The sequence below is a fragment of the Alosa pseudoharengus genome, unplaced genomic scaffold (assembly GCF_046254945.1).
Source record: "Alosa pseudoharengus isolate Yale_2024_CS ecotype anadromous, Long Island Sound unplaced genomic scaffold, YU_APseudo_1.1 YU_APseudo_1.1_scf_10, whole genome shotgun sequence".
NCBI lineage: Eukaryota > Metazoa > Chordata > Actinopteri > Clupeiformes > Clupeidae > Alosa > Alosa pseudoharengus.
In genome coordinates, this window is record NW_027468565.1 from 12,823,304 (window position 1) to 12,845,488 (window position 22,185).

The following is a 22,185-nucleotide window of genomic DNA, read 5'->3' on the forward strand; positions in this document are numbered from 1 at the left end:
ACTTTACTTGACAGGAGTGACATCACATGACACTGTCATAAACACATGACAATGTCATGACACATGAACCCTAAACCTAATCCTAACCTTTAACCCTAATCCTAACCCTAACCCTAACCCTAACTCTAACCCTAACCCTAACTATAACCCTAACCCTAATCCCTAAGCGTTATGTCATAAACGTTTATGACTTGTTTATGACACGTTCATGACAGTGTCATGTCACTCTTATGTCGATACTGTCAAGTAAAGTGTAATACAAAGTTGTGTCCCACTAACTCCTGTTGTTGATCAGGCATACACTTTACCCAAAACCATTACAGATGGAAAAGATTTAAGTATTAATGTTTCTTATCAATTTATTAGAGCAGAACTTATAAATGGAGAGCTTGTATGGTATGCATACACGTTCAATGCTCATGGCACATTCAAATTAAGAGAGCCTACATTACTGCTGCAACTGCAAGTTAGCACTACTATAAAACGTTTCATTCCACACATCAATCATCAATTGTTCCTGAAGCATGTTCTAGGAAGGCTGAGTCATGTTACATATAAACTGGGTGTATTTTGTGTGTTCCAGAACACCCACCCACTCACACCACCAGTCAAAAGCTCGCTCACAGCCCAAATCAGCACCCCTCCCTCGACTTCACCCCTGGGCAGGGCTGGTCACTGTAATGAGACCCTGCCCTGAGCCATTGTGTCACGCTCCATCAGGCCCGACATCATTAATAAAGCCAGGTACCAGTGTGCATTAATGACCCCCGCCCACCCCATCAATTCTTTAGCTGCAGCAGTTTGCGAGGCTGGAATCATTATCATGCCATGTCGGGTAGGATTTGCCCCCAGCCCCTCACTGAATGTGTCACAGTGTTCCCTCCCTCCCCCAGGCATGCACACACATGTGCGCAAACACAGACACACAGACACAGACACACAGACACAGCTGCAAGTCCAACCTGTGCTCCAGTCTCATTTGGCCGATCGCACCGGGCGGCCTTCCACATCAAAGCCCGACCAGGCACCTCATCTGTCACAAGCTCTCGTTAACCAGACAAGCGATATGCGAGGGGCAGCTGAACACATGGGTTAAGAGTGAAACAGTGGCACTCCACACTGTAACATATATGTGTCTCAGCGGGGTGGGGGCTATGTTGGCTCATTTCACTTGGAACAAAGCCCAGTCTTGTAAAATGGGGACAGCCTGTGTGATGCAGTGGGTGCCACACATACACCAGTAGAACAAATGATTTCAGATTTTCAGGTTTATTGGTTTGACATGGCAGAAACATTAGAAAAATGTAATGTTTTACAGTCCTGAACTTAGTGAAACAACAAAATAAAAACTCATAAATCAAGGGCATATAATAAAAGCACATGTGCTCTTTCAGCCACCGTACGTGAGTTTGCTGAGGGCCCACAATCTTAGCTTTGTCCTGTAGAGACAAATGGACAAGAGGCAAGAAGGAAGCAATGGGATAGCTGTAGTGAGACACTATGTTGCCCAGCTACAGTGAATATCTAGTTATAGTGCCTTGCCAATCAGGGCAGAAGTGTGTGATCTGGGATGACGGCGGGAAAATGTGGAGATTAGTGACAGAGGGGCAGGCGGGATGGAGCGGTCAGAACCTCATGTGTGAGACAGAGAAATAGCCACAGACAGCCACAGACAGACAGACGGGGGAGGCTGTTGGTGTTTCTGTCATGTCTGTCAGGGCAAATGTGTTCATGCGGAGCTCCAGGGCGTGGCCTTATAAATCTTAGATGACAACAACTCCACGGTGGCAGCGCCTGACAGGGTAATTACAAACAACTCATACAAACACTGTGGTGTGGTAGTAACTCCTCGTTTATCCACACACAAACATATTTACACGCACATACAAAACACTTAACTTACTAAATATGGAAATGAAAGGAAACAGAACAGGCCATTCTGAAGTAAACATCTATCTTTATATTCAGTTGCATATAGCCTACTATCCACATTTGTTTAAAGCTATTCAGGATTATTAAAAAATAACCTTACTGAGCCCATTTCATCTCAAATTTCAGTTTTGAAAACTAATTGACAATGGCATTGAGAGCCAAGGGCAAGTCATTAGGAGGCCTCTGGAGTGAAGTTTTCCTCACTTTCAGATCGTGGCTCCTGCTTGTAACAGCCTGCTGATCTTTATGTTGACTCCCCTCGGTCAGGGAAGCGTGACAGTCTGTGGTCGACATGGGAACACAATCTCACGCATGCATGATTCCAGCCCAGCAGGACAGCACGTCTGGCGAACATGAAAAGTGAAAAGAAGAGTCGACTGCCACAGGCTTCAGGCCTGAGTTTACACCCCGTCTGGCTATCAGTGGCTGCGGTCCTTCATACCATGATTTTTGCAGGTGAGGAATGTCAGTCCCGTATGGATTATACATTTACCAGAGTAAATACATCCGGCAGGTTTCCTTGAACTCATGCTCCACAGCTCCGACAAAAACAAACAGAGCTCTGTGGAGACGCATTTTTCCTGGTTGACAGTTTGTCTAACAAAAGCTGGCATACATAAAAACCCCAGCATTCCCATAGAGTGCTGCCAAGAGTGTAAATATCGACGCCATGGACTAGTATTTCTTTGTTTATGTGTGTCTGTTTGTGTGTATGTTTAGGCCTGCTTCTCACAGGAAATGGGAGTCTATCCACGATCCACAGCGTGTAAATTAATTTCCACATAAAGCTGGTTGGCCTGGCACATGCACATGACGCTGGATGGGAAACCTTCCAACTAATAAAACAGGTTCTCTCCACAGTGAGCCACACCATTTGCTCTTGAACACAGAGTTCCTCTTAACGGCAGTTATGAAAACCCTTAATTAAAATATGTTAATGCCGCCCTCTCTACACGCTGCAGTGTTTTCAGAGATGGTGGCCTATTAGTATTCATTGTAGGGACTGGTACTTGTTAACATTTGCAATATATAGGTAATATAACCTAATGCAATAAAATGGTGATATAACATTTTGCAAGCCAAGGATTTATACTGACATTCCAATAAAGTAAATGAAATTGGATTTGAGTTAAATAAGTGAATTACAGTTATATCTGCAGTGATTGAAAAAGGCCTATTTCTGGGCATCTGGTGTGAAAGCTTTGGCCACATGTGAGCTGGTGTGAAGGGGAAACGGCTGACGTGAGAGTGCATGGCTCCAGGAGCAGGTCAACGCTGCTCCATTCAGACAGGCCGGATGCGCTCCTTCCCTCAGCGCTCACACGTCCCAGCACATGAATCCCAGGAAGCAGATGGCTCTTCTCCCTTTTCCTGCCCGCCGCTTCCTTCAGACTTAATGAGAGACGGAGAGCGATGGAGGGAACCAATGGGAAAGAGAGAGGGGAGGAAGAAAGGAGAGGAGGTGGAGAGCTTTACTTTTTGTAAAAAGAGGAAAAGAAGGGAGGAAGACGAGCAGGAGGAGGTGGAGGAGTGAGGCTGTTCACCTCTGGGCAGTTAGCCTAGTTTTCCCTCTCCCCGCCTGATGAGCTGCTAATCCTCCATGTTGGGACTCATGTCTCCTGAAGGGACAAGCGGTTGCTGGGGTCTGAATGTGGCAAACTCAGATAGCACAGATGTCACCGTGGAACTGACTTTGACAAGGTTCCCAACACCACCTAGAGCAATGGGAGAAGATGGGGGAGGATTGCAAGGTTGTACCTTCTGCAGAGTGAGAGTTTCTGCAGAGTGTGTGTGTGTGTGTGTGTGAAGGGGCTGTCAATAATTAAGCTTCATCCGCCCGCTTGCTTCTGTATGCATGCAGATGTTGGCAAGGCTTTAACGAGCTCTCCAGGAAGCCACTTCTGACAACAACTCTACAAAGACAAATTGTTACCCAGGCTGTGTGTGTGTGTGTGTGTGTGTGTGTGTGCGTGTGTGTGAGTGTGTGTGAGAGAGAGAGAGGGAGTGTGTGTGTGGGAGTGAGAAACTGGGCCTAAAGGTTTACCGTTCTCAGTACAGCTGGACCAACCAAAAACATGCACACGTCACAGAGAGGAGTTTCAGAATGATGAGGAGTTATGGGAAACAAGATCAAGTGGAGTATACTTTTTAACAGGATGCTGTGGTTGAGTGGTAATAGATTACTCTCCTTCGATGACGCATCGTCTTACTGAAGAAAAACAAAACAGCGGGCAAAGACAAGGAGGAACCAAAACAACAAAAAGAGAAAGCCATTCAACTGCCTAGCGAAAGCATCAGGCAATAAGCTCATCCTCTGGCTCGGGCAAGAGAAATTCTCTTTTAAACACGTGCTGGGATTTGGTGTTCTGAGTTCTCTCTGTGTGTGTGTGATCTTCGTGGCCTGGGGTAGCGTCAAACCGTATGTGCACCTCCACCTCCTCTGCCTTTCATCCTGAACTATCAGGTTCGGCTCATTACAAGGGCAAAGGGTTCGCTCAAAGCATTCCAGCACTTAATAGGTCACTAATAGATTATTTGGAGAGGGAACAAGGGAGGCCCAGGTATGCACAGTCACACACAGGCACTGACACCTACTACTAGAAAACACTCCAAATATACCTCAGTGAATTATTCAGGTACGCCTAACATCTAAACGCTTTTAATGTTTTCTTTTTGAGTGTTAAGTTATTTCAGTCTTCGTTCTAGTTAGTGCTGATCTGTCCTGGTGCTGAGGCACAAAGCTTCGACTCCTGGACAGGCACATTCATTGTGAGTTCCTACATCCATAAGTCGTGTTCTTTGCTAAAGTGGGACAAAAATAGAAAAATAATGACTCAGTCTCCAATTTCAAATGTGCCAGTGATCGTTCATTTATCACATCTGGTGCTTCTGGGAGGAGAGTAGAGGGTGTGGGAGAGAACTACAACAACGGCAACACAAAACAGAACAAAACAGACACCATGTTCTCCATTGTGTGGCATGGCTCCAGCGGTGTGACGCGGCGGTGGCGGCAGCAGCAGGAACAGCTTTCGTGTGGTTGGTTGTTTGTGCGAATCCTTACACGGGGGATAATTACAGGAGCTGAATGCCTCACGAGAACACCTCGGGACACACCCTCGCTCGTCATGCACGACACTCAACCTGTGCTACCGTTTGACGCCTCCCAGATAGCAAAGGAGCGTTGAGGGGCGTTGAATCCACGTTTGTTTGAAGCGGCGGAGGTTGATTCAACGTGGATTCAACGCCCCTGTGCTATCAGGGCTCTGTCATCCTCCAAACACGCTTGATAGACCAGACCAGACGCCATCCACTCAGTGCGTGGGACTGGCAGAGACGTAACAGGTTTTTAATTGCTTTCATTGGGATGACTTTCAATGACTTGCGCTTGATGGTCATGACTTCAAGCAGGCTGTTAATTGTAAAAACATTTAGGCAAGGAAGCCATTGAATTAAAAGAAAATGCATAAACACTTCTGCCCCCACACTCCACTTCTCATCCATTATTTTGATGGTGTTGTAAAACCCTATGCTATATTTACCATCCCAGCTTGCTCATCTCCAATCTATACTTTTCTCTGTTAACAATGAGCTGCTTAGAGAAGAGTGAAGATTTAAATGTATATCCTTAATTGACACGAGCAATTGAATGCTTTTAACATACAGGGAGCTCTGACTTACCGTGTGATGTTGTTAAGCGCTGCAGCTCACAACTAAGCCACAGACATGAATAAATGATGACTGACTATTAAGAGGGCTGTTAATGTTTTATTATTTCAAACTGCTATATAAAAATATTACAATAAAACCAGAGGCTTCGCTGTGGCGCCCCATGCACTGGAGTGGCATACCAAAATAACATATGGTTCTTTACTGTAACAGGAAACATCAAAGTAGTCCTGCTCCAAATGGCTGCACATGAATTAATAAATGTGGTAGTGTGTAAGTGACTCGAAAAGCTCTAAAATATGAGATCTAAAAGAGGCACATATGGATACAGGATACAGTCACTCTGAATGAGGAAAAAAAACAAAAAAAAAACATGCATAAACGTTATGTTGCTGACTAGGCCTTACGACATGGGAGAAGAGATAGAAATACAGTTTATCTGTGGCATTTCCACCGAAGGAGTCATCCATCACGACAGCAGCGACTCCCCAGCAGTAAATCTCTCCACGGAAGCCCCCCTGGGCCCACCCCTCTGTCCATGGCAGCCTGCCCAGCGTAAGTGCTCTTGAGTGGACCTACTCGAACCCCAAAGGTCAGCTCCGCCTGGAGGAGCCAGCCCCGGAGCCCGCAGAGCCGAGAGGGAAGGATCGATTTCAGGCAGGGGAGCAGGAGAGAGGCAGTCCAGGGGTCAGGCTGCTCCAGTCCAAAGAAAAGTGGTTGTGTGGAGACATCAGGATGGAGATGGACAGGGGAAGCTGGGAGTGAATAAGGGCCAAGGGCTTCTTCCTCCTCCACTATAGCTTCTCAGATTAGCTGCGACTCCCTGACTGTCAGCCTGGGATTCTGTTCATCCTGGGCCTCCTGGGGAGACAGCATCCTTTCAATATCAAAAAAAAGAGAAGAAAAAAAGATAGAGGATTATGTAGGTCAATCATTTTCAGGGAGGGTTGGAACAAAAATAGCATATCAAGAAAATGTTTTTTTTTTTAAAATACAATTTAAAAGGCGTAATTTGCGCAGCTGTGTTGCATCTTTGTTACGGCAGAACGCATGAATCAAAACTCAGCGACAGAAAGTGTGTGCGCGCATGGAGGGTGCACAAACAGAGATAAAGAGACTGAGATGGAGAGAAGACGTTGACTTTGAAGAGAAAGTTTACCTGCTTTTTTCACAATCAACTAAACTCAAGTATAGCTACATCATAACACAGCACGGAGATAAGCATCCTACCCTTTACTGCTGAAAGCACAGCTGTCCTAACTTAAAGCTATTCAAGGGGATAAAAATAAATGAAAAAGAATCAGTTCTTTTTAACTCTTCCCTCAGAGAAGAGGGAAAACAAAACCAGGGCGCACGTTAAAAGCCTGAGATGTCTGGAATGGCTTCCTCCTTCCTAAGGCCTTAAGAGCACTTTACCGTCTCTTCGCCGAATATGTGGCACCGAGCCCTGAATGGAGTTGCTTTTCTGATGTTCGAAAAGCCACCGCTGCGTCGCAGACTGAGTGCCACTCGCTGGTTTGTGTGGCGCTGCCTAAAAAACACACACTTTTTTAGATGGAGGAAACGTGTAAAAAACCCCTCGATCCTGTCTACATTATTGAGAAGAAGTGCAATGTGTACACAACAGTGTAAGGACAACGGAGGCTTTATTTGCAAGTCGCTCATTAAAGCCTAAGTATGGCCTAGGGGGAGATAGGAGCAGAGAGTGGGGGGTGCTCTCAGAGAGAATACGCAAAGGGTGGTTCAGGATGTCTTGAGGTGCAGGAGATGTTGCTGAAGCCAGAGGTTTTTGAGCAGAATAGGTTTTATATGCTATGATACTGGGAGGCTTAGTGTTGATGAACTCCCATTATAAAATCAGCTCAGTAGTGGGACAAAAACAGAGGATAAACTTGCATAAGTTTATGACAAGCTGAGGGCATGTCACTAAGCCCTTATGGCAGTAATATTAGGCCATGTTTTGAAATGGCTATGACTTCATCCTAATTTAAAATCACATCATTTTTAACATTATAGTCATGCACAGATTGATATGTAGCAGTTTCCGGCGATGGTTTTAGCCATATTTAAGCACATTTCACACAAACGGCACCGAGATCCCATCTGACGACATACAGCGACTGCGAGATCATTTTCTGCTCTGTTGAGTGGACACAATATGGCCTCTGGAGAGACTCAACAACAACACACGCATGCACTCAGATTAAAACTCTTACTGCCACAATGGACACCCCCCACCTCCCGCAAAGCAATTCAGCTCTTCCATACGTAAAAACGATTCTGCCACAACTGCAGCCCCCCCCCCCCCCCCCCCCCCCCCCGCTCAGCCTCCCACCCCCTCCACTACCCATCATAAATACCACTTCTCTCTGGGATGAAAGAGTCTGTGGTCTGTCAGGAGCGGTTTGCAGCATGTGCAACAGCTGCTGCTCGTCGCTATGGCCCTCCGCCTCCACCCCCACGGTCAGCCTCTTCATTTGTGCGGACGGAGATTACCCTGAAGAGTTTATCCACGCTGGATTTAGCCGCGTGTTGGTGCTGCGAGGCGCTAAGGCCAAACTGAGGTCCTTTGAGGGCTCTGGCTGAGGTCGGACAATGGAGCTTTCTGCCCGGCTCCAGGCATGAGTGGAGAGCAGCTTCAGTGGCAGTGGCAGCAGTGGTGGCGGCAGCAGGTACGGCGTGACCGGCGTGGCCCACAGAGGCACCAGTGCTGCCATGGTAATCCTGACTGGCAGGAGACTGCCCAGGCTCCACTGAGCTCCGCACAGGCCAGCGCCGCACATCTCTCACGGGTCGTAAAGAGATTGAGGGGAGGAGGGGAAGGGGGAGGGGGGGGGGGGGTGTGTGATTACCGAGCAGGGGCTGATAGAAATGACATCAAACGTCTAATACCAAGGTCACTGGAGACCGGGACGGGAAACAGCCGTGATATCATGCCCTTCTTTCCCCCGAACTTCTCCTACCTTTCTCTCTTACTCTTGCCAAGCGTGAACATCCAGTGGAAGAAAAAAAGTAAGAAAATAAAATAAAAATAAAAACCTAGTTGAGGCTAAGAGAATACTGTGATTGCTACAAGTTTTGGCTGTTTATTATAACACTCTTCAGCAAAAAAATATTGATGTGTGCATTTATAGTGGCAGTGAGATTTTTGCTTTCAGCTTTTAGCATGAGGCACTCAGGATTCTATTATTGTTTTTGTTGCCGCTGTCTATATAATTAGAAAAACTGCGCCGTGACTGTGCATTGGAAAGCTATTAAGGTTATATGGTTAAAAAGATCAAACTGCTTGAGTAATTGCAATTGCACTGTGGCTTCTTGCCCTGTCCTTCAATTACTGAGACCTTTGTTCCAGCACACAACTACAGGTACAATGACGTCCAGAGGCACTGGAGTGTATCTCTCTTCGACGATAGGTAAACAATTCACCTAGCTGTTGACAAAGGTGCCTTTGTGAGCTGCGCATACAGTGCAACACTGGCGAGAGTGTTGCCTGGATGTGAATGCACGTGAGAATGAGCGAGAGCAGTGACCCCAGGGCAAGGCAGGGGCAAGGAGCTACAGAGGAGCTCTAAGAGAGCCAGATATTAGATTTCTCACTCTGATATCAGCCCTGAGGAAGCTTGTCGAATCACAATCGGACGACGGGAAAGCACGTCCTCGGGGAGGTCAGGCTAACGTTATTTCATTGGTATGTACACTTGTGAAGACATTCATGTTTAGAATGGTCTGAGGTTACTGGGAGCTCATTTAGGTTTAATGTGGTCCCAAAGAGACACAATTGAATTAGTGGCCTTTGTGAACCCAACAAGGGCCCTCGAGAAGTAGTCTATAACGTCAGACAAAGCAAGCAATTATTTTCTCTGTGCCTGAGCGGACATATGCATTATTCAAATGTAATTAAACGACAGGGAGACGGCGAAACCAAAGAGCAGAAGTTTTTTTTTTTTTTTCAGAGAACGAAAGGAAAGAATTCCTATTGGAAGAACATAGAACATAACGTTCCACAAACTAACAGGGAGTTCCAGATCAAGTACTCAACATCAACAACAACACATTACATTTATATAGTGCTTATATAAGACACTAAACATCAACATAAAACAGACAGGACTAAAGCTAAAACTAATAACCAAACATCACTGACAGACAAAATTATTTTGACTCAACGGTGGTCTCCTGTTTTGATTAGAATAAACATTGAGTCTGAGTGTATCTGTCAGTCCTGAGGTGATTTCCCTCTCTTGGCGTCTAAGGGGAGGGTGGGTTTTATGGAGGTGAGCAGGGAACAGGTGTGGAGGGAGTGGGATTCTCCCAGGAACGCAGGAAGCTTGGGGAGGAAACTACTGTGCCGCTGCTACACTGTCTTGTGGCCTGGGGTCAAGACTTAGATCACATGCAGGACAAACAAGTGGGTGTGATATTCAACATGCCCAGCTATTGGGAAATGTTTGCTCTCCTCACGTGTGGAGTTAAAAAGTATCAGTGAGAAGCCAAAGTCCTCCAAGACGAAGCTACTCTATTCTTCTCCCCTCCACACACCTGGACACTGATGCCATTCTCCATTCTGTCTACGCACGGCTGAATGGCGACAACTAAATATGAAGGTGGTTTACTGTTGCGGCAAGTGACTGTGGAAAAAAAAACAAAAGTCAAAAGAGGAACAATGGTGGGAAAAGAAGCAATGGTGTTAGTGTCTCTCTCGTCCTGGATGATTTGAAGAGATCGCCTCCACCCACACACACGCAAAACAGAAGTCTAGCGCTGGGAAAGCAGGATTGTCATCATGAATAAGTAAAGGCTACAGCGCAGAAGGATTGTGTGTCGCAGGAGTGTGGTTCTTGTTGTTCTTACGTTTGGGCAGACTGCCCAAGAATCCACTCCTGCATGTTTATTTCATGTGCCGTTTGTAACACAAATATTCCCACGGAGAGCAACTGGCCCTTCATTTTAAAGAGGATGAAACGATTAGCACTGTGATCATAGCCAGCCCCCCCCTACCCCGCCCCTCCCCCCACTCCCTGTGCACTTACATAACCCCTTACACCTGTACAATGGTGTTAGGAATGCTTGGCCTAGCTTACCCTTTCAATCCAAGCGGCACATTTGTTGCCAGAGATCCCAAGAGTGGCTCACACACCGTACAGCTGTGCAGGCTCGTTCATATCAGTAGAGTGCCTGCTCCGCCAGCTATGCAGTAATCTGTCCCCCCCTGTTACCCAGGAGTCTCCTCTCCGAGAGCTCCCAGGCCGACACATCAAATGCTGGGCACCAGATCACGCGGTGGGCACTCAGACACTCACCGAACACACATGGCCATGCAGGCGCTTTTCCACCAAAAAAGCGTCTCATCCCATCATGCCACTGTGCCATGCTCTCCAGAGGTTCTCTCAGGCCCCTCACTGCCTCACTAGTCACATCTATCTACAGAGAACAAAGACAAACTAAAACAGGGATGTCATTTGTAGAGCTTCAAAACAGACCCTGTTTGGAATTTTCAGATCAGAATTTTTAATTGAACAGGGTCCTGAATAGAGTTCTGTGAAAAATGAGGCAGAACTTTAGGGTTCTTGTAAAATCTATTTATAGTGTCACATAACTAGTTATTTGAATGTAAGAGTGGTTATGGCATTTACACACCCAACAAATGACTAACTGTTCTACAATGCACCACGGACTATGCATGTCAGTGCTATGAATAATTTCATGAACATTCTAATATGCAGTCAGCAGATTGCTAGGCGTCCTTCATAATTATGTGCAATCAAAAATATTCAGCTGTGGAAAATTACTGGATAGACTCGTTTTCATGGAAGGGGAAAGGATCATCATGTTCTCGGCGAGTTGTCAACAAATTGTCCCAACAGTAAAAAGCCCTTGAAGGACTGACAAAACTTTTCTGAATTTTGACTCAAGAGCTCGGAGGTCTCACTGGAGATTCTTCTTCACAGTAGAAGAGAGGAGTGTCCTCCTTCCACCCGTACGCCCGTAACACCCGTTACATCACCGTGCTCCATACGGCTCATTTCAGAAGGGCAGAAAGGCCATGGGAGCAGACCGCTCCACCGGCCACCTGCCTTCTCATCCGGAGTGACTCATCTCCCCCGGTCAGGGCCGGAGTGCCGGCGTTTTTTTCCGTGGAGGTGGCATTTAAAATGTCAGGCAGGCTCCAGGGGATGGATGGAAGGGGGACAGGGAAAGTATAAATATAAAGCTGATGCAGTGACGAGCTGCTCTTTACGAGTGACCCCCCCCCCCCCCCCCCCCCCGCGCCTGCGCCGTCACTTCCTTCCACACCCCTCAGCTTTTCCGGCCCGCGCTGAGGTGGAGGTGGAGGGAGGTGAATGAAGTCTCTGGAGCTGCAGGGGCAGGGAGGGGGGAGTGGGGGGATGCAGGTGGGGCTCAAGACTATTTTTAATTTGTCACTGCTTATCCTCACATCCGGACCAGATCATGGAAAAAAAAGGATCCTTTTCATACAAATCCAAATATAGCTTCTAACTAAACATGCTGATTTACAGTACACTTTGACTAGAGAAATAGGCAAGCTTGTTCTTATGTATAATGTCTACATTTAGAAGCTATGTTCATTTATGTGCCAGACCGCTTGAGGAAAAGCTTTCCTGGAATATCTGGGGAAGGATAAATCAGCGCACTCCTTTTAATATGAACTGGGGCCTTCTCTTCCATAGCCACAAAGTCTGGAGCCACTCTTAAGCATTCAAACATTAGTTTTTACAGAACACATTTTTTTCGGGCTGTTAGTTACCAAGCTAATAATTTTGGTTTGGCTGCACCCTCCATAAGGATATAGAGAAAAACCATCTACTGTTTTGATATGTGTAGCATGCACTACTCTAATTAACCATAGGATTTTCTTCACATGAATTAGTGGCATAAGATCTCAAGTCTAACAGAGGCAAGTTCTTCTTATTGAGTATTGAATGGAAGGTTCTCTCTCACTCACTCCTTTCCCCTAATAATTCAGTTAAGTATAAAGATGCTGCAAGCCTCTTCAGTCTTTTATGAACCGAAAGCCTTGACAGAAAGATCACAGGGGAGGGGGAAAAACCTCCCTTATTGGTTCCATTACTGCTCAGTTTTCTTAACAACATAATATTCTCAGTCTCCAAAAACCTCTCATCAGCTAGCTTATTAGGCACGGGTGTTGGAAATATCCGTCCAATTAAAAAGTCATTACAATCACCTTGCTGTCAACACTAAAAAATCTGCCAACCCAAAATTGGCCATCCTAATCCGGCAAACAAAATGACTAGAAGGCCTTTACATCATCCCTCAAGACATCTATCTGCACCTTGATCACAGGAGTTTAGAGGAAGATGACAGAAGCCTCATGTTTTGATTTGTGACTCGTGCCAACAACAACTGCAGTTTCGGTTTATGCTTACTTTATGTTCCTAGCAGATGCTTTTGTCCAAAGCGACTTACAATGACAACATTACATTAACATTAAAACGATCAGTTTATAGTAAAAGTCATATTGCCTAAATTTAACAACTAAATGAAAAAAGTTCACTGTTTAAGGCAGTCTGACCCTTTGAAAATTGCATCTAAAAACATTCAGATCAAAAACATTGTTTGTCTGTGTTTGCATCTGTTAGTTATGTTTAATTAAAACTGTACAGTGCAGAGAGTGGAGTGTTTATAGGATAGGGTCCCCATCTAGATCTTGTGCATGTGTGAAATAGATCTTGTGTGAGTGTTCACGTGTGTGTAATACTGACCCAGCATGGGTCATTTAGTACCTGTAATGTCCTGTCGTAGACCGTGCTGGTTGGGGGCTCTCAGTGCTGGTGAGTAGGAGTCTGTGTGAAGAGTTACGGGGGAAACCCATGGGACAGAGCTGAAGGGACCTCCGTCTGAGGGCCTTGTGGACGCTCCTCTGACGGGCCCCTCTCCCTGCGGGCCCTGACTTCAGCCTCCTGAGGCCTGGCTCTGAGCTGTGGACACACACACACACACACACACACACACACACACACACACACACACACACACACACACACACACACACACACACACACACACACACACACACACACACACACACACACACACACACACATTGCCAATTAAGGCATTGTAAGACTCTACACCCAAACTCAGCAACTCAGAATGATTAAGTCAGAAGACCTACAGAGTTAGTTAAAAATCTGGTGAGGTACTTTGCTGTGAGACAGGATAGGTGTGGGTAAATACCCATAAAACTGTCAACATTAAAAACCCCAAGTGGGATGAACAAGGTGTACAAAAAAAAAAGCAAACCGACAGATGACTTCAACACCCTGGCCTGAATCACACACACAAATAAAAGAAAAAAATGCTGGGAACACTCCTAAATAACCCTCCTAATAACACACAGACACGTACACACATGCGCACGCACACACACACACACACACACCCCTGTAGTGCTGTGGATAAATGTCATAAACATTAGCGGGTTGATTTATCCCCACATCACAGGAAGCACCTGTGGGAACAGAGGTGAGATATCATCAGATCCCTGTTTACAGACGAGGCCTCACTGCCCTGAGGGGAATGACTGGGTGGGTCATGCTTCATTCAAATACTCACACAGGTACCCACAATCCACTACCAAACACATCTGACAAACAAAAAAATTGCAGATACATGTACAACCAGCCATGAAGGATATAAGGCAGAGAAAACTACTATGCTGAAATTACGAAACTACAAACTACTAAACTGAAACTACCACTGAGTTACTTTCCAATGGCAGTAGACATTTCACTTAAAAAAAAAAAAAAACATGTGGGTTCCTCTTTGCAACCCTGCACATATATACTACTACAATTACAGGACAATGGGTAAGAAAGAGGTAGAACAGCCACATAAAAAATAAAAGTTTGCATTTTCTAAGAATAATACAAAACTACCTAAATGTGGTTATATTTTCTTAAAACATATAATTATGTTATTTGAAGGATCTACCCAATTATTTAGCATTTAGCCTTTCCTGTGAGCTTGTCCAAATGGCAGGGATTCTTGAGTTTAATGGGTGAAATGTTACGCATCACTATGATATTCAGTCTGATGGCATGAGACATGAAGGGGCCACTGACCTTTACCCTCAGGCTTCCGCTCACAGACCCACCCCTGGGCAAGAAGAATGGCCAGTGTGTTGTTGTCGTAGACGGGCCCGACCCAATCAAATGCCTTAGTTACCTTCAATTAATATCAGACAAAAAAGAAAGGCCCCATGTGTTGGCCCGGTGGGGGCACTTAATAAACACCTGACAATACCTCCCGGGTGACAAGGCTCTGCCCTGAAATATCAGGGGTCTTTCACTCTCCAAGGTAGACAAAAAAACACCAGGTTCCTCTTTGTAAAGCCCCTACCCCACCCCAACCCCTTCCCCCAAATCTTGTCAAATTAGAATAATCCATTCGGTGGCCTTGGTGACCCAGCCTCATTTGGGCGATTTCTGCCACTTGACACTAATGCGGGACCTGCCTGGAATGACTGGCATGTGGACGCTCCCCTGGCCCCGGCACAAAGGCACACAGTCTCCTGCGCCTGTGAGGCGGGCTCTCCTTGCCAAACCCCGCCAGTCCTCATCCAAATTCAACAAGTGTCCCAAACGTGTCTGAATGCAGAGAATGTATCACGTTTAATGGGAAGCAACGGAACTAGCCACGCTCTGCCACGGGTTGATAACCAACACATTAAATTCAATTTAAAGTACCTAAAGTACAATTGTCTACTGAGATCATATGATATTTTATTTCCCAAAACAAAGGCACATAATTGCAGTTAAAACGTTGCACTACTGTAATTTGCATAACCTGCGGTTTATACACAATACAGCTAATGCACTGGAAATTCTGTGTAATAACTTCCGTAATGATCTTTTAGAAAAGACCTAATTACTTCCCCATCACACCAATACTAGTATAAACACTAGTAGTACTAATACAGTCTGAACTTGCAAGAAATCTCTATATTTCCTCAAGGTAAACTGAAGCTGAAGAATGCTAGTTTGTGTGAAAATGTTAGCTGAAGTACTCTCCATTCTTTGTCAAAAAATTTAGCTGGAATACAGTGTTCTTCATGCGAGTGCTATGACAACAGCAAGGTTGTCATTTCAAAAGGGTGATGTGGCCTCTGTGGTTTACCAGAGTGGTTGGCTGAATGGGGGATGTGGGCCTTCATTCACACACTCTAATCGGCACGTTTTACAAATGCTGTCCTGTTCTCACATTCACCAGGGGGACAATTAATAGGTAGCACCCCATCATTAAGATTGAATGAAGTAGAGTGCATAACTCATGAGGAGTACAAGTAATAGGTGACACCTAAGAAATACCCTTCTGTCAAGTATTTCAGTTATGCAATGTGGTCTGAAAACAACTCCACTCCATTAAACGGCAGTGACGCTATAAGAACCGGATTTTCTTGCACAGAAAACACAGGTGCGACAGTCTCCTCATCACTAGGAGCCATTTAACTACTTTTACAGGCAAGCCTGACGGGTAAGTTAATTATTTCTGTATTGTCGACTCAAGCACAAATCCATAAATCGCTGCGACAGGCAACTGGAAACTATATGAAAAATGCACTGGATGGTCCTACAGTGGCCTTAGAAGCACACGGTACTTGGTACTGTAGCTCAGTGGAAACACAGCAGTAAAAAAAAGGCAGGCAACATTTGGCTGAATTAATATGTGCAGCTTCGGGAGGTTGGAGTGGAACAGCTGCTGCAGCCTTCAGCTGTTTTTTTGTGATAATTACCTGATGACCTTTTTTAGCATACCACTGAGAGATAGTCATTAAATATGGACACTATTCATTTTAATGAGGAAACATGTTAGGCTCCTTTTGCTCCAATGCACCGAGCATATATGCGTACAATCTGGCACACAGACAAACACACAAACACGTAGCACTTTTGACCGACCAGTCCTCGGTGGCACCAGCGTCTGATTCTTGGGAGGATGGGGCCTGTTTCCTGGACAGTGAGCGCAGGCAGGGTCCCTTCTGGCTCCTCCTCTTCTCTCTGATCTGCCAGTGAACCAAGACACGAGCATTATGCCCTTACTGCTACACTGCAGATCAAATGTCACGACAACAGGCACGCTCAACAACAAAAATCCCTTTACACTTCTTGAAGCAACTGCTGTTGGTTTTTTGCCCCTCCTCGACAAAAAACCTGGCACTTTTTTTGGTGTGTACACTAAAGAGATGCATTCTTGTGCTGGTTCTGAATGGCGGTGTGAAAAACAGCTCATCTCTCTGAAATCTTGGATTCTACTGCCAAAACTCCCCCCAGCCATTTCTTGACCTGCTTTTTCAACAGGAAAACAGGCAACTGGAAGTGAAATACTGATGATATCCACACGCCCATGAAGCCAGATAAAGGCATTGTTTCCATACAATGGGTGCATAGGAGTCAGAGCAGTGTGTGTGTGTGTATGAGAGAGAGAGGGAGTGTATGTGAGTGAGTGTGTGTGTGTGTGAGTGAGAGATACAGAGAGAGAGAGAAAGAGAGAGAAAGAGAGAGAGAGAGAGTTGACTCTTGTGACAACTGAAATTTGGTTCACTTCAGGATGCCAGCTCATATGATAACACATGTTTTCTACTCATTCACAAAAGAGCAGTACTTCTTATCCCTTTCCTAAGATCCCCCACCAGTTGGCCTCTGATTGAACATAGTACATTTAGGATCAGATTAGTCAGATAAATGAATTAATTATTCAGACACATTTGACAGAATCCCCCTGAGAAAGTGGATGTGGTGTAAAGGGCCCTGTGTAAAGGGTACCTGTGCCTGGGGAAGGGAGGCCGAGACCCTGGTCTTGGAGGGCTGGGGTTCAGTGGAGCTGCTGGAGGATGAGCAGGACGGCTTTCCGCTGCCACTGGACTGGCCCACCACCACCAAGTACCGCCGGGCCACACGGAGCATCCGTGTAAACACGTTCTTGGTCACACATCCCGTGGCCTCTACAGGAACAGAGGCCAAAGATGGAGCTTCATTCATTTAGCTGACGCTTTTTATCCATAGCAACTTACAAAACACGGACATTCAAGTCTTTACATACAGTGCAAAACAATATAATAACTCCATACAACATGATAACTAATGACCCATGGTAACTATATATGCACTCTTCAGTTTGTTTTTTATCAGGAACATCTGTGGTAGTGCACAGCTTGACACTGAACATATGACACTGGAGGGTTTATTTCCATTCCAAAAACAGGACATTTTCACAGACCTCATGTTTGTGTGCTTTGTAATGCTCAGCTGTGACAAACTCTGTTTCTGCTACACGTCGTCTTTACACAGGTGGCGTTAACTCTTCTGCCTAAAGCTAAGATTACATAAGCTAGCAAAATCTATACAGTCCATACACATGTGCACACACACGCACAAACTTGCTCAACAAGACCATATAACAGTAGTCCTGAAGACAAATTAAGTGACAAATGAATCACTTGTCATGGGACAACGCTCAGTGTTGCTGCTAAATATCTTAAGCAGCTTGATATATGTATAAGGGCTTAGCATACCATATTCGGTCATGCGTATCTGGGCTCCAGGCCAAATCTAAAACATGCCCAGAATGCTATTACAGTTATACTGAATGTAAAATCTACAGGTATTAGTGCAGTCCAGTTGAGTGCGAAGATTTACATTCCCTTACTCTGAATAGAGGAGAGTGCACGCCTTGATAAGGTTTACTGCAGATGCAGCTCTTTCAGACAGTGCAACTTAGTATGACCAAGAACAAATAGCGCAACAGCCCACTTTACAAACATTTTGGTCAGTCAGACCTGAAGGGGAGCAGCAGCGTTGCACTATTTGTTCTTTTTCATAATAAATGCATTTCCTTACTCTGGAATGACAAAAGGTGTCAAACAAAGAAATGCATGATTTGTCATCTGTGTCAACTGTATATCTGCCTGCCATCTTGTGGAATTATAAGGCATAATTCCAGTGTATCAGTTACTAATAGAATTCCGATATAAACAATTGTAAATAGCAAATGTGAGAACTCTGCACATGGGGGATAATGTGGCTCATCAATCTCCCTTTCATAAAGTGATCTGCTAGCCAATCAGCCTGTGATGAACGTCCAAAACTAGTTTCATCCAACAGAGAGGCAAAGAGAACCCATTCACCCTTTGTTGGTTCCTTGGCTGCGAGTGCTGGTGTTTTGGCATCAGTCTTGTGGGCTTCGGGCTCTGCGGTCGGCAGAGATGTACAGTTGGGCTTCAAGTTCTCTGCAGAGGAGAATAGGAATGAGACTGTTTTTGCTGACCTTTTAAATGGAGGAGATTAGCATGGTCAGAGCCACCGGGCATAATGTAGGTTAGGAGTACACAGACTCTTGAGTTGCCGATAGGGGAAAAAAAGAAATACAAATTAACACCTGGGGATAGAGAAGACAAGGAGATAAATTACACACACTAGAAAAAACAGCATCACACGAGAAGCCCAAACTGAACCTATTGTCAGTGTATTCGAGAATGGTTGCTAAAAGCCCACTGAAATCGCAAAGTAATCGGAGTCATTCATCACTGATGGTTTGAGGCATTCAGCAATTGCAAGTATTGGCAAGCATTTGACATCCTTCACAGGGTTTTGTGTGAGTCATATATCCACATGTCAAATAAAACACAAATCTCTGTTAACTCATTCTCACGGGTAACATTTCGCTGCAACCCACTCAGCTTCTTTTCTGAAAGACTGGATCTCAGCTGGATTTTCTGAGACAGTAGGGGTAAATAACTGGGGCAGAGTGTTGATCTGCCAGGGCAGAGGGCAAACAGTGGGTTTGCCAGGCTATAATTTGCTCTGTGAGAGGACCGTTAATGGAGTGAAACACCGCGGACTTCCCACTGGCATCTGTTTCAAAGAGGGGGAGCCAAACAGATTAACAGATGATGCAAAACCAAAGGATCACCCCCACAGTCTAATGCAATAATAACAAAGCTGCAATTCTGAAGAGGGATCATAGATAATCCGCTGACGACAGTGAAGATTTTCAAAGGAGGAGGAGCTTTAGGTTTTGTTCATCAGTATTTCCTTCAGGGGGAGGCAGTGTTTGGCAGCTTGCTATGATGAGCACACAGAAACAAGGTGAACTTGAAACACTAAACTATCCCATTAGGTATTAATACGTAGCTAATCACTTCAGCTGTACGGTAATCAAGGCTTGATGTCAGGCAAAATGCACTACACTGCAGGCAAAGGTTAAAAAACACATTTGGGCCGAACATGTTTTAGCTGCATAACACTTTTACACAAGAGTCCTTCTACATCTGTTTTTCTTTCTTCCTCAAAACAGAGGTGCTGGAAAGTGTTCCATGTATGAGACAGTCTAATGATATATGTTTAGGGAAGGAAGGTGGGGATTAATATCAGTTTCAGGCCGGACAGGTCTGGAGGTGTCGGTGCGTTTGGCTGCAGGTCATGTTCAGAGGGGCCGTTCTCCTGTATGACTCAAGCCCTAATGACAGCTTCCTGCCCAGCGTATGGATGACGGCCGCACTCAGACCCTGACCCGTCACCAGGACCATGACGCGTGGCTCCAGGAGTTGCGGTACTTTGAATGCCCTTGGATAGCCTATGTGGGGACTTCCCGCTGGGATGTGCCTCTCAAGGACACTGTTTATCTATGATTCATGGCCCCTGGTCACAACAGTCCTTCATCATCTTTATGAGGTCCAGGGGTTAGTCACTCTGGGTAACTTCAGGTGGCCCTGTACTGGACCTATGGGATATTTCTATTGAAATCTACTTTGGCAAGACGGGCATTCAGGACACATCCGGTCGAGGTTGAACTTTGTTGAACTGCATCACCACCAGTCAGGGTCCTCATGTAAATTATGTACAAAAGGACCCATTCCCCTCTACACAAACTGTGAAGAAGCACGCCAATGATAGTATCCGGACGTCAACATTGTTCATTTCCCTTTCAGCGACAAGTCATGTTTTCAAGACAGATGTCCTCATGAAGCCTTCCGAGTGTTTATGGATGGATGGATGGATGGATGGATGGATGGATGGATGGATGGATGGATGGATGGATGGATGGATGGATGGATGGATGGATGGATGGATGGATGGATGGATGGATGGATGGATGGATGGATGGATGGATGGATGGATGGATGGATGGATGGATGGATGGATGGATGGATGGATGGATGGATGGATGGATGGATGGATGGATGGATGGATGGATGGATGGATGGATGGATGGATGGATGGATGGATGGATGGATGGATGGATGGATGGATGGATGGATGGATGGATGGATGGATGGATGGATGGATGGATGGATGGATGGATGGATGGATGGATGGATGGATGGATGGATGGATGGATGGATGGATGGATGGATGGATGGATGGATGGATGGATGGATGGATGGATGGATGGATGGATGGATGGATGGATGGATGGATGGATGGATGGATGGATGGATGGATGGATGGATGGATGGATGGATGGATGGATGGATGGATGGATGGATGGATGGATGGATGGATGGATGAACTCCACTGTACAATAGAGACAGTAGAAGATAAGAAAAACTAAATACTAAATATACTATATAAATTAAATGTAAAAAAATCCAGTGTGCTTAAAGATGATCAAGCATGAGGCGCTTGCAGTGACAGGGCCAGGACTGGGCCTGTAATACTGTGTGCATGAGTGTCATGGTGAAGGTGCAAAAAGTAGTCCAATAGTGCAAGAATAAGGTCTAGAGACCAGCATAAATAAATATGGACAAATAGGAGAGTAATGTATAATGTAGACAAGGTAATATAAAAACTATATATAAGTGCAAGAATAGGTTGAGGTAATAGGGTTACAGCCATTCAGTATTGTAGCAGAAGCCATTAGCTAATATATCATGAAAAACAGTGTAGCAATAATATATATATATATATTATATATATATGAAGTCAGTGGACAGACTTTTTAAAGATGTGAGTTGCCAACACAGCATCTCTTTCAGAAGCACACCTGCTTTCTTGCTTCCTACCATTAGCCCTCTGTTCTTCTGGCCCTTGTGAATTCAAAGGATGTCTCTGAAACGCCCCCAGGTCACTATGCGGACCACGGAAAAGGCCTCACACACCACTGACTAGACAAACCCTGAATCAACTTCTAGCGAAATTGCTGACAAAGTTCTTCCACACAAAGTCAGATGCAACAACTTCAGGGGTGGTTCATTATATTATTTTTGTGGGGGTTTTGGCAGGAGAGTTTGCATTCCCTTCCAAGTAAACCTCAAGAGGATCAGTTCCAACGCTGGTTCTTTGTTACTTGCTTTGTTGCAGCTTGGTAAATCTCAAAGGGCTGCATGGATTTCCTATAAGTCTTCAACAATTAGAAAAGTCAAAAAGCGAGAGAACATCTCACTGTTGTACCTTGTAATTCTAAGTCACTGATAAATCTTCATAACTCTCTCTGTTGCGATCTCTACCTGTGTTGCGCCAGTGAAGACAAATTAACTCTTGACAAGCTGTCACTGTGGCATTCACCCAAAGGAAAAAAGTGAGTCTATCCAGACAAAAGAGAGCCATC

At 45.2% G+C, this 22,185-nt stretch overlaps 1 protein-coding gene across 1 annotated transcript in view; it reads right to left on the minus strand.

The window, feature by feature from the left end:
• Window positions 1-5,744: 5,744 nt before the first annotated feature.
• LOC143139683 (uncharacterized) overlaps window positions 5,745-22,185 on the minus strand; it is a 39,129-nt gene continuing 22,688 nt past the window's right edge. Inside the window, exons 10-14 of the mRNA XM_076300366.1 lie at window positions 18,764-18,865; window positions 17,403-17,581; window positions 16,539-16,642; window positions 13,362-13,556; window positions 5,745-6,475 (exon numbers count right to left, since the gene is read on the minus strand). Coding sequence (XP_076156481.1) covers window positions 6,403-6,475; window positions 13,362-13,556; window positions 16,539-16,642; window positions 17,403-17,581; window positions 18,764-18,865 — 653 coding nt within the window. The 3' untranslated portion in view covers window positions 5,745-6,402. The remainder of the gene's footprint in view (window positions 6,476-13,361; window positions 13,557-16,538; window positions 16,643-17,402; window positions 17,582-18,763; window positions 18,866-22,185) is intronic.